This window comes from Sinohyriopsis cumingii, chromosome 7 (genome assembly GCF_028554795.1).
Source record: "Sinohyriopsis cumingii isolate HCF-2022 chromosome 7, ASM2855479v2, whole genome shotgun sequence".
Classification (NCBI taxonomy): domain Eukaryota; kingdom Metazoa; phylum Mollusca; class Bivalvia; order Unionida; family Unionidae; genus Sinohyriopsis; species Sinohyriopsis cumingii.
The window spans coordinates 58,587,341-58,601,166 of record NC_142967.1 but is presented as its reverse complement, the minus strand read 5'-3'; the positions used below and the strand labels follow the sequence as shown (position 1 = coordinate 58,601,166).

The window sequence follows — 13,826 nt, the reverse complement described above, 5'->3', positions numbered from 1 at the left end:
TGTAGCATGATGTCCCACCCAGTCACACTATCCTGACACCAGGCTGACCATTCAAGACAATAACAATAACCTCTTAATGCTGATCACATAGCAGGGAAGATGTTAATATAATTTTTTTATAAGTCTTTAGTATGACTCAGCCAGGGTTTGAACCCACAACCTCCCACATATGTGGGGATGCTCTAACCACTGTGGATTTGAATCTGCAACCTCCCGCATCTGAGGTGGATGCTTTAACCACCTGATTGGTCAGTTATTTGACAAACAATTTAACTAAGTTAAAAATTGAACATAATACAAACCATGGAGGAAGGAACACATAAATATGTGAAATTTTAAAAAGTTGCTCATAGTTGTTAATAAGTATTTGCTTACATATTTGTTCAGATTTTACTTTGCTGTCTAATTTTACTTGAGAAAATGGTCTTTTATTTTTTTTTGTTCTTCTTTCATCCAAATTTGGGGAGCATTTTGGTTTTATTGAAATGAATCATCATCTTAACAGCAATTATATCGGTTATATACGACGAGGAATGATGGACTTGTGAATTGAAGCAAGTTTTGGTTTGATTTTTTTTTTAAAACAAAGGTTGGATTTCAAACATTCAGTTACAAAATTTCAAAGAATTGCATCATATGTGCAGGATATTTTTGTTGTATGGTTACACTAATGGTTCATGCTGTATTTGAAATTTCTGTGAAAATCTTAAGACTTACAGATTTAATCTAAGTGAACCAAACGTTTGCATCAGCTGTAAACATGGATCAAACTTAGTTGTGATTTTAACTTTATACATGGTCTACTAATTTCATTGTATCAGTTCTGCACATAGGATCCCAAGGGCAGAGGACAGTGTCCCCCTCCAACCTGAGGGGCACCATTTTAGAGGGACACATGAAATAGTAGTACTTAATGCACAAATTTAGTCACTTTTTCAGCCTTAAAATAAATTAAATCATCTTCGCCTTAGGGGTCACTTTAACCTTGAAAATATGTTGCTCAAACAGCTATCAAAATCTTCAGATTGCATCTCAGCCAACTATAACAAACATGGATGTTTTTATTGCATGATAAATTGTTTTAAGAAAGATATTCATTGTCATCTTAGTTGTGTTACCTTTTTTACTTTGGGCATTGTAGCCATATTAGTCTGTTTCTTTTTTGTGATGGTATAGTTGAGATAAGGAGGGTGTACAGGCTCAAGATATTTGGACATGGGACAAAAAAATTGCCAGAGTTACATGCTCATTTTTTATTGAAGATGATGTGGCAAGAACCCTAAAAGATGGACGATTTTGGTCTCAAGTAAACAAGATGGTGGCTTGGAAGAAAGAGTTCCTGAAGACAGGTGTGCCATGTCAGTTACATTACCTTTTGGAGGGTCAACCTGACCAGTATGTAGTACGATGTGCAGATGGGTGTAAGGGGGTGGGACGCTGTGGTAACCCCACCCTCATCCAGGTCAAGGTACTGAGAATACAATACTCACGTATCACTAAATTTATCAAATTTAATAAATGAAGCACATATATTGCATACAATGTTAGTGATTAGGTCAGTGACATAACAGATTATTTTAAAATTATGTTGCTATACAGGTTAAATTATGAAACTTTTGTTATTGTATTGTTTTTTTTAAACTTGATATTTTTTTTAAAAAGGTAATGATTTACAGTCAGTTTCTTTTAATCCAGACTAAAATATTTGCATATAATATAACCCTTGTCCATATATAAATAGACATGTACATCTTTACGTCTATCCAACAAGTTAAGTTTTGCCTTTAGGCCAGTTTTCGTGCACTGTCTTTGGGCAGCTTATTCTTTCTGTATGCCTGTCTTATGTTGTTGTCTGTCCATCTGGTTGTTACTATTTTGTTTCTGCACAATGATGTCTCTGCCATCTACAGTTGCCAAATGATGTGGATGACTTGCACTTGGTGCAAAGAAGACTTTTGATTTTTGGGTCAAGGCCACTGACTGAAGAAAGGTTTTCAAGATGGACACTTTTTAAAAGGAGTGATAAAAAAACTTGTTAATAGACAGATGTACCACAGGTGACAGGTCATCACATAAGCTCTTCTGGTTTATGCCCAGTAGGGCTAATATATATTTTAAATGTCAGAAAGCACCTTGGCCAAATGCTGTTTGTTTGGGTTTTATTTGGATGTCATTCAGGGGGGAGAGAGTTCAGGCCCCCACTGATGCCTCTTGTTTGTTATGAATATAAAAGTTTTGAAATAAGTTATTTTTAATGAATGCAAATAAATATACTTGAATTAAACAACAAGTTCCATTGTAAGCTGAAATCTCTCACTTTACAATGCAGTGTGCAATAAAAGATCTCAAGCTCCACCCTGACTTGGATGTGCAGGAGACAACAGGGATTGAAGATACAGTCGTCTTCCTGGCGTCTCTTACTTCAGATCTCATTAACAGGTAGTTACTGTGGTTGCACTGACTTTAATGAGTACCAATTTTTGTGGACTTTATTGCTCTGAACTGTGAATATAAAGACCTGATGAAAAATTAGCCACATGTGATTAAGGAGTCCCTCATCCATTTTCTTACTGAAACATTACTAGCTATTTGATAAATCAACTTCATTTTTTCTGTAATCTAGTGCTAAAATATTGGCTTTTATGTGTTTTTTTAATATTTTAACTCTAGAAAAGAATTTTAAGGCATTTTATAATATTTTAGTACACACATGTGTATGGTATACAGTAGATGTAATTTCCACTCTGCCTAAATTGATATAGTGAGATAATTAGGATAGAGACATGAGAAACAGTAAAATAAAATTATATTAATCAGTGGTATGTCAAAAATAAATTACCAACTAACATTGTGTCCAGCTTGATGTCATAAAATCAGCTTGATTCATAGAAATCCCTAATGCTTGAGATTTTAAATCCTTTCATGAAATAAATCCATGAATTCTGTTATAGGTCACATACTGGTATAAAAATTGTAGCCTGTAAGATTTTAATTATGTGTCTTAGAAATAAGCAAAGAAAGTCAAGTCCACACTTTATGATTTTTTGCATTCTGTAAATGTCACTCTCTAATGTCATCAGGTACAAAGCCTAAGAATTGATCCGCATTAGTTGAGTGACCAAATAAAATTCTGAAATCCTCCATCATCATCTGTTTGTTGTAAATATTGTTAGACTCTGATTCCTCATCTCTGCTGTGTTATGTGGGTGCAAATGCAAACACTAACACAGTATAGATAACACATAACAAAAGAATGAGCTTGCTTGCTCTGAGTATCAATTTGATCATACAGTCTGTGAAATCTATTAAAGGATGCAACTGAACATGTGTCAGTTGTGTGGCAGGATCAAATTGAGTTCTAATAACCATACTCAGTTACTGGCAAATTAAAATTTGTGGCTCAATCAAAGGGGGTGCTGCCTTTACACATCAGGGGATAATATTCAAAACACACGGAGGAAATTGTATTACTCTGCTTTGCACTCAACAAGTATCAAATTCATGGCTCAATCAAAAGGATTGTTGACTTGAAAACAAAGTGAGTTCTGCCTTTACATGACAGCAGCTTATCATCCCACATTCACTGGCAGATAGCTTGAAAAAGATCATTTGGGAACTGGATTCATATTTTAGAAAAGGAAAATAAAAAAATTGCAAATAATACTTGTACTGCAAAACACAAAATATAATACAAATACATGTTGTTTGGACTGGCATGAAAATGTAAGCAAAATACTTACTAGTAAACACCCATGTTAAACAACATTGATGGATGCTTCATTTTGTGATGGGTAATATTTAATTTGCCTGTAATATTTTCAGTTAATTAAAATCCAAATAACTAGGTAGCAGCGTTGCATAATGAATACTTTCATGAAACAAATAAACACAGTGCATACCATATATGCATTTCTGAATGTGAATAATGGCAAGAAAACATAAAAATATTTGAATTGACAGTATTTGTAAATACTACAAGCATTACCTCTATGCATCAAATTTTTGCATCTCAACCCCTTCTCTGCATGAATCAAATTTTCAGTAAAAACAACACATTGGCTTATAAGCGAGTACATATGGTAAGTTGAATTTTAGCGCTCTTAAGCCACTAAGTTAACATCATGGTCTTCAGACAGTACTGATGGTGTTTTAAGTAAGAGATCATGCACATGTGCTTTAGTAATGGATTAGCTTTGTGTTGTTGGTTGCATAAACTCTCATTGATGTCAAGCACTCTGACAAAAAGACAATGTACATGATGAAGCTCAGCATTTTTGTTCATACGGGTGGTAGTATTGTTGTAACCTTTGAAGGAACCAATTTTTTTTGTTATTGGCATATTTCTGTTATTTTGTATTCTTTATTTTGGATCTTTGTAGAAGATAATGTAGAAGTTAATCCTTGAAATCAAATACATACAAATATGAAAACTTTGACAAGCAAATGTATGTTGTTACATGTCTAAAAATGTGCCTTTGATTTTGGTTTATTTTAAAAACAAAACCATGAAATTAAATGAAACCACATTATTTTCCTGATACATTTGTTTGTATTTACCTAGCTATCTGTTAAGTAATTTAATTTTGGGTTGCTCAACCATGAGCCACTTTTAACAATCTTTTTTAAGAATAAAAAATGTATTGACCATAGTGGTAGCTCACAGATATGTGCTCACAGTGTCAAAGAATTCACATGACCATGCTGCTTTGGCAGATGAGCAGGTGTGTTTTTGTCAGGTGTAAAACAGTGTTCACATGTTGGTTGTTTCACATACAGCTGAAGGTCTTGATTTTCTTTTTTATTAGAAATAAATGAATTTAATTCATCTCAGTCGATGCAACTTCTAAGAATTTTTTTATTATGATAATAATTAAATGGTCACAGCTCTGGAAAATACTGGTTGTTTCTAAAAATGTACTGCTTGTAGATTTTTGAAACTAATAAGTATTGACTGTATCTGGAACATAAGCCATACCCACAAGCATATCTGGCACATGAGCCATACCCATAGATTATCTGGCAAAAATTACAATACACCATTTCATTGATTTCTCTTACTAAGCTGTCATTGTATATAGCACATGTTTGTAATAAGATTGTAGAGATTTCAGACTTTTTTTCAGAAAGACAAAAGCAGAAAAGAAACAAAATTAAGTCAAGTCAAACATGTCTAAAGATTTCCTTGTTATTTTGACAATTTAGACATACAGTCAAGTCTTGTTAATATGTGTGATGGTGATACTCAGTTCATATTTTAATATATATATCTTTTTATTATACAGCATGCAGAAAGGAGATTTTGATGTCCTGTTGGGATGGAAATCTGTTCAAGCAGAGTGTTTTGTCATAGGTAATGCCAACTCAAATGCAGTTGAAGTTCTGGATGACACTGATGATGATGAAATGGAAGATATAAAGAATCAGAATGATGCAGATGATGCCAGAAACAGTTACATCAGTGGTACACAAAATGGATCAGGGAGAAACCAGTTTACTCAGTTACCTTGTTCAGATGCTTTGGAGAGTGAAAATGAATCTGATACAGAGCTGAAAAAAGCTGTAATGCTGTCACTCGTTGAACAAAACAGATTTGGAAATGTAGATTCAAACAATTCTTTTCAAAGATGCTCATCCTTTAGGAAGGAGTTTGAATGGAAGAGGAGGGATCACAGTGAAGATTTTATTGGAAAAAGAGACATTTCTTCAGCCTCAGATGATGAAAGCGATACAACTCCTGTCTCTGGAGGGGAGGTAACTTCTGTTCAGCCCTTTGCCCAGTATCATTGCACGTGTGTTTCAGGACTTTTTATTCAACCTGGACCTTATAGAAGTAATAAACCTGACCTTGCTTCTCATGCCTATTGGCCAAAAATGAGTGTTGAGAAAATGATAGATACAGGACGTGCCATCTTGTGCACCCAAAATACTACTGTGTCTAAATCTCTCAACAAGGATGAAGATAAAGGCCAAAAGGATCAATCTGAAACAAGATACAGCATTTCATTAAATAGTTGTAAAAGATGCATGAATGAAAATAAGGTAGAATATAATGAAGATATTATAGAGAGAAATATAGCTAACATAAGCTATAGCTCAAAGAAAATTTGCACTAGTTTGACAAAAAAGAAGCATTGTGAAACAGAAGAGGATACCTTTACCTCTTACTCAGTACTTACAGATAGTATTGGTCAGGATTTGTATCACGATGTCACTAAATCAACCATTCAGCCACCAAATCCTACAACAGTCAAATTAAACTTAACAGCAAGTCCTTGTTACACAGAGGTTGCTTCCCCATCAGAAGTTACCTCCCCATTAAAAAGACACAGATTAATGAGTGCCAAATTATACAAAATGAAAACTCTGAAAAAGAAAGATAGTCCAAAATCAAAAGGTCAAAATATGGAGAAAAGCAAAGACACAAATCTTGAACCAACTTCCCCAGGTTTTGAAATGTCCCAGACAGTATCTGTCAGGAAACCTGAAAATGCTGGTATTGACCCTAACTTGTATATAGGTTGTTCCAAAGATTTCAGTCCTACTGATATTAAAAGTGCTAATAGGGTGGTGCAAAATTCACCAAGTACACCTTATTCAAACTCAGATAGTCTACCAGATATAATTGGATTTTGTAAGACAGATTCTGATCTGTCTCCCAAGCATGCAGATTCACCAGAACTTCAGTTTCTGGATTTGTCCCAAAAGGCAACTAGACTGCAGACAAAAAATTATACAGCTCTTTTAGATTCTGGAAGAAGAGGAGATACAGACACAAATGTATTAGATTTTCAAGAAGAATATAAGGGATCAGATTTAGGTTTACATTTTAAACATGCTACCTGTGATAGAGAGAAGGAAGAAAAGATAAATATGATCTTATCCATTCTTCCACATGTTCCAAGGTCAAGGGCAGCTTTGACCTTGACACTAAACAATGGTAATGTTGAGTACTGTGTGAGCGAGTTGTTAGAGGATATATCAGATTCTAATGCAGGGTCTATGCTGGACTCTAATGTTGGTGCAAAATGACCTCTCCCCAGCCAGAATAGAGTGAAGCTGGCTGAGATGATAGTGTAGAATGTTAAAATTGTATAATGTTCAGAAATTATCACTTTTAACTTCTTCTTTAGAATATTTTCAAGTCAGATGATTAAAATACAGATGAAATAATATTACAGCTTTTAAAAAATATTGTGATGCTCTCCTTATTTCGCTTCACAACAGTTCTTGTATAAAATAGTTAAGCAACTTCCAAAAATCAGTAATTGTTTCAGTAGCAGAAGTAATCTTTTCATATGTTTATGGGATGAAATATTAGATAAAATCATTCATTTTATTAGTAATAGACTGGGATACATCCACCTAGCTATAATTCGCTTTCAGTTGGACAACAAAATTTGATTCATATTCCCAAGGATAATGTGTAAACTTTTGGTGGGACTTCTGCTGAGAGAAATGCAATATATAACATTTATGATGATTAAATTAGCCCCAGAATTGATTTCAGGGCATAAAACATCTCTTTCCATCATTTTCTTAGAGGGTAAAATTGATACAAAAGTCTACATATTACTCTGCTAATGCATTGCATGGGGGTGGGTGGGGATGTGAAACTTTTGGGTATGGTTAGGCAAAATGACAGACTTGAGGGCACTGTTTTAGTCCAAATTACGCCTATCATGGAATCTTATAGACATAGCTAATGAAATTCTGTGCCATCTTATTCCAGTCCATCTTGTATTACATGTACTTAAATCCATCATATCCTCTGCACTTTATTGAAATATAAACATGATACTAAAAATTCAATAAATGCTGCGGCTCATATCCTTTCCTCAACACAGAAGCTGAAATCCAGGTTTCATCTATATTGATAAATATAGGTTTGATCATGAGCACTCAAAAATTCTCAGTTATTGAATTTTTAATATGGTGGTGTTTGCATAGGTTTACTATGGGAACTGAAATAGTACCCCGAGTCCTGTAGACCGCCACAGCAATACAGTGACTCCACATATGCAAGTGCAATTAACTTTACTATAAATGCAATCATATGGTTCTATTTGTGGATAACAAGCAAATTTAATACCTTTTGTAAACCACAGTGACTTTCAGTGGGATGTTAAATGCATATTCAGATATATCAACTGTTGCCAAGAAGGGAGGAGGGGGAACAGTGTGTAGATTTGACTATGTTAGGTGGAGTATTTAGCACTTTGGTTTATATCTAAGCAATGCATATATAAAATGTATACAATTTACCATTTATAGAGTAATTACATTAAGCAGTATGGTATTTCCTAGTTGTGTTTTGAAACATAATGCTTCAGATATGATCACTTCAGTCTCTTCCACCATGCGTAATGGTGATGACCTCTCATGACTTTTCATCCCACTAATTTCTTTCAGTGAATGTTTTGAAAGTTCATATTTTGTATTTTAATGGACTTATGTCCACTTTACTTTAAATTATATGTCTTCTGGGGGGAATGTTATGTAATTTTTTTTATTTAATCTCTTTTTCTGTAATAATACATGTACATTAGATGGTCACCTTGACCTTTTACTCATTAATTACATAATATGACAAGGCTGGTAACATATTTCAGTATTAAATTGAAGAGCGATAAATGGTGACATTAAAAAAGATGATTTTTATTAGACAGCTTTATTTTAATATTTTTTCTGATTTTCTTAAATAAAGCTGAAATATTTAAATGTTGCCTGAAATGCACCATTGGTCTTTAGGTGAAGATGGAACTTGCAATATAATGTAATATTCACAAATGTAATCTTTGACAAGCAGGACTATGCACATTGCTTATTTATGTATTGAACTATTCCTAGGGCTGTCAGGAAAATCAAGGGTGAATATAGGACACATGGTACTAATGATATGGAAAAATGGGAACCTGCCTGGAAATGGGTGAACTTAAAATATAGTATATATGGGTTTGGCTGACCAGGATTGGTTAATATTGTTATGTTTTAGGAAAAAGACTCCTTTGAGAACTTATCCTAGTTGTAATTGAAAAAAATAGAGACATTGTTTTATTGATGGAATTACAGTCCTTTAACAGTCTTGAGTTTGGAACACTCATTACTAAAATTAGCACCGGACTCTTTGGTGCGTTATTGAAAGCACCTGTTTCAAACACATGCAGGTCCAGAAAATGCTGCAGCTCATATCCTTTCCTTCACACAGAAGCTGACTTCCAGGTTTCATCTATACTGATAAATATAAGTTTGATCATGAGCACTCAAAAAATTTTAAGTTATTGAATTTTTAATATCGTGGTGTTTGCATGGGTTTACTATGGGAACTGAATTAGTACCGTGAGTCCTGCATGTTCTAGTGTTTTGTGATTATTCACACAAAAAAATAAAAACTGTTCCATGATCTCCTGTACAATTCAAAGCAGAATACTACGTTATGAATAAAAGAAATAATTTGCTTACTGCTGGATTTGAAATCAGGTTGTCCTTAACATGAGGTGGGCATTTTAACCACTTCGTAATGCAAGCATCTAATAATACTTTGAATTTCACATTTATCTTCATAATGTGGCAATGAAATTATTTCTCGTTATTCACTCCAATGAATTATCACATTTATTTACTTGCAAAATCCAGTGATTCATGCTCTAGCATAAAATAAAATACTTAATCCATGTAGTAGGGGACTCAAGTAGTCTAAAGCACTCACCATTCCAGACCACAGTCTTGAGTTTGGCTAATGTTGGTACATGAGAAAGCTTGACAGTAGCTTCTTGTGGGTCAGTGGTTCATGCCGGGGATTTTCTGGGCTTTTCCTCCACCAGTTATACTGGGTGCCAATGTTAACCTATCTTGTGCTGAAAAATGGGTGTTGAACCCCACAACAAGAACAAAATCCCATGGAGTACAATAGTGATGACAAATCATTTTTACTCAGAATCACTATTAGTTTTTTATAATTAGAAAGGTATCACTAAATAATTTGCCTGACAGTGGCCTAACAGTCACTGACCACGTGATTTGGAGCAGTAACTGCAGCTATATTGGATGGTAGATAGCATTATTCACATATGCTTAAAGGGGATTGGTCAGGATATTCTGTCTGATTGGTCAAAAACTGTTCAACAGTTTTTGATAACTCATTATAAGGTATTTTTGTCTCAATTGATGTTGACTATATATCAGAGTAGTTTCTTGTTTTGGGGGCCCCGAGTGGTCTAAAGCGCTCTCCGTTACGGATCACTGCCATCTCACCTCTGTCTACACTGGTTTGAGCCTCGGATTCAGCCAATGTTGGTAGGTGAGAAAGCTTGCCAGTAGCTTCTCGTGGGTCGGTGTTTTTTTCTGGGGTTTTCCCGGGTTCTTCCTCCACCATTAATACTGGCCGCCTTGTATAGCCTATCGTGTGCTGAAAAATGGCGTTAAACTCCACAACAACAACAAGTTTCTTGTTTTTAGTTCTTTTTTAATGTTTGGAATGTCACCTATCAACTTATATTTCCATATTTGTTCAAAATGGCCCAAAACAACAAGACACATGTAAATTCTTTATTTTTTAATTTTTTTAAAACATGAACATTAACATTACAAAAAGTACATATACAAGAATATATAAATAATGTGCATTAAAGATAAAGGTTAGTGAAGTGTGTAGCTAGTTGTAAAATGTGAATGTGAAACGTTAACGAATGCCTTAATTAAAAAGAATAAATGTACTGGCATACCAATCATGTCACAGTGTGAACAGTACACTAATTGATTTGCAAAGAAAAAGTCTGAATTGTTTTTTGTTTCATAACAGCCTTATTATCATAAACGCATACAGAGCAAGATGAAGATTTATATTACAACAGACGCAGTTTATTAATTGAAAAATGTAACACCTCAGTCACATGACCCTGCTACAAAAAATATCCTGGTGCACAAATTGAACTCTGATTTAAGTAAAGAAATAAACAATTGATTCCAATGTTAAGAATCTTAGTTACCATGCAAGTACATGAATAAAGCGATGTTAATTTAAGAACAATATTTTCATGACTTCACCTTTATTCTTAAAGAATTTTAAAAGACTGGAAAGTCTGTTAACGTTATATTATCATGACTTGGCTTGATTTCAAACTAGTTATTAGTGATGAATGCATCACACAAGGTTCCACTACTACGATTTGTTCCAGAGCTTTAAACAGAAATTTGTGTTAGGAAACTAAAGTTAGAAGTAGACAGGCATTCAGGGGCCATGACTCCTCTAATGACATAAAAGCTTTGAAATTCAAATCCATGAAGAGACATCTCTTCAATGCTAGTAGTATCCACAGAAATGAAATGAAGGTGATCCTTAAGGGCCATAACTGACCAAAATAGAGAACATGAGACAAAACTGCATGGCTCATTTAGGTCACAATGTTGACATCAAATTGCATCAGAACGTCTTGAAAGGTTCCTTATCTATGCTGATTATTACAAGCAGCATCCCATATGAAGATATAACAAGAGTAGACAAGACAAAACCCATAAATGACGTCTTGTTCTAAGAGTTATTTTACCAAATTCCAACAATACAACTTGTTTGACAAGATGAACAAGGTGAACTTGGTTCAAAATGGAGTAAAACAAAAAAGCAGTTATCACACACATCCAAGTCTCTGAGACAACAGTCTTGTCCAAATGTGTCAGATTATGTTGAGTGGCTCATGAGCTGTGCTGGTTGCAAGCTTTATCCCATGTGAAGATATGAAGTTAATTGTAAAGGGCCATAATTCTATGGGACAATGCACACATCAAACTGAATATGTTGAATGACATTGGAACTATGCTGCTTACAATCACCTGCTGTAATGAAAATTTTAAACTGATGATAAAAGGGCAATCTATCAAAATGGACCAGAAATAGTGAAATCTTTAAAAGGCACAACTGCGTAAAATAGGCAATTAACCTATCAAATGACATCAATCATGTATTTATATGATTTGATGGCATGTAAGCAAAATCCTGGTTATATAGGGCTGATTAAATGGAATATTTTAAAAATACAAAGAAAACTAAAAAAAAACTAAAGGGAGAACAACCCTTCCAAATGTAAATGTGTAGTCCTTCAAGATAAAAAAAGGCAAAGACCTTAGGTAACAATGTAAATGTTAAAAGCGGTTCAACTCTTGGGAACATAAACATTTCCAAAAAAATTAATACTGTCTCTTTTAATGTAAACAAAGGCAAAGTTTTGTAGATAAAGCAAAATAGTTAGAAGGGTAAATACAGTTATTGTTGAGCTATGGTGGTTACATTAAATGTACCTTGTTTGATCACTAGTCAAAAGGAGTATAATCTTTTTGTAAATACAAATATCTCATTTTAACTGATTTTATTCTTTCTTGTTTAAAAAAAACTTCATGCAGCATTTGAAATGAATTATAAATAGAAAAAAGTCCAACATCTGACATTGTGCTCAGTTGCTATAAAAATGAAATAGACTATGTAACAAACTTTAACATTTGTATTTTAAACTTGTAAAATATATGTGATAAATACAAAATATAAATGGTATTAGTGTTACCTGAATGACAAAAAATGTAATTACAAAATTAAACAGCTAGAAAAATAATGCTCTATTTTCAAATTCACAACAGAAAATTGCATTCAGTGCAAACCCACACAAACTTTTAATGCAAAATCACACAAACAAGAAATGCAGTACCCATAGTACATATTATTTTTAGTTTGTCATTCCAAGTCCATAATGTTACAAATTTATATATCAGTTACAATGTTCTATTTTTAAATTATCCCAGTGCATGTGTAAAATCTATTCAATAACATCAGCCCAATATTCAAGGCAACTAAAATGAAACCCAAAATTGTGGCAGTTACTTAACTTTATTGTGGCAGTTTATAAACAAGCAATAAACTAGTAAGTATGTTATACCTTAAGATTTTTACATTTCTTTTCATTTCAGATAAAATTCCTAAAATTCTATGAATTATTTCAGGTTTTGCAACCCAAATAAGCTAGCAAAATACAGAAATTATTTAGCTAGTTTGTTAATTTATAATGAAAGTAATGCTCATGATAGGTTCACTACATCGAGTCTGCATATATCACTGGCAAATCACTCAAATTGCAACTCTGAATCCCGAGCTTGAACATTATGGTCCAATTAAGCTGATATTTGCAAAGTACTGGTGATCAATTTATTTATTTGTTTACTTTTAAATGATCAGTTTATTTGTGGGGGCGGGGGCCATTTGAAACAATTCTGGCACAAAGCTGAAGCAACTCTCTGTAACACTAGTGAACGGGAGGCACGTGTGGTTTATAAGCTAATCTAATGCAGAAATTATTTTTATTTTTTAATGTATTAACATCCAGTTCTATGGTAAATGAATTAGTGTTCCCCTTTCCATTCCCTTCAAAAGGTGAAAGATCATTTCTGATTGGCTGATACTGAAAACTAAAGCTCAGAGTTGTATGATTTCCAAGCTTGTTTACTTCATAATATATCAACAGATTATATAGTACAATGCATGAAAGATCAAACTGGCAACATCATCACAAATTGTCATGGCAACATAATCTCATGTGCAAGTTACTATGGTATAATGCATGAAAGGTCAAACTGGCAACCTCATCACCAATTGTCATGGGAACATAATCTTATATGTGAGTTAATATTGTACAATGCATGAAAGATCAAACTGGCAACCTCATCACAAATTGTCATGGTAACATAATCTCATTATGTGCAAATTACTGTGGTATGATATATGCACAGTCAAACTGGCAAACTCATCACACACTGGCAGCCTCATTACAAGAAGAAAATTAAACCCC

At 33.8% G+C, this 13,826-nt stretch overlaps 1 protein-coding gene across 1 annotated transcript in view; it reads left to right on the top strand.

Annotated features, from left to right (window-relative positions):
* LOC149795333 (uncharacterized) overlaps positions 1-9,458 on the top strand; it is a 56,992-nt gene extending 47,534 nt beyond the window's left edge. The window contains exons 9-11 of the mRNA XM_089965102.1: positions 1,263-1,468; positions 2,330-2,439; positions 5,283-9,458. Coding sequence (XP_089821228.1) covers positions 1,263-1,468; positions 2,330-2,439; positions 5,283-7,029 — 2,063 coding nt within the window. The 3' untranslated portion in view covers positions 7,030-9,458. The remainder of the gene's footprint in view (positions 1-1,262; positions 1,469-2,329; positions 2,440-5,282) is intronic.
* Positions 9,459-13,826: the final 4,368 nt, after the last annotated feature.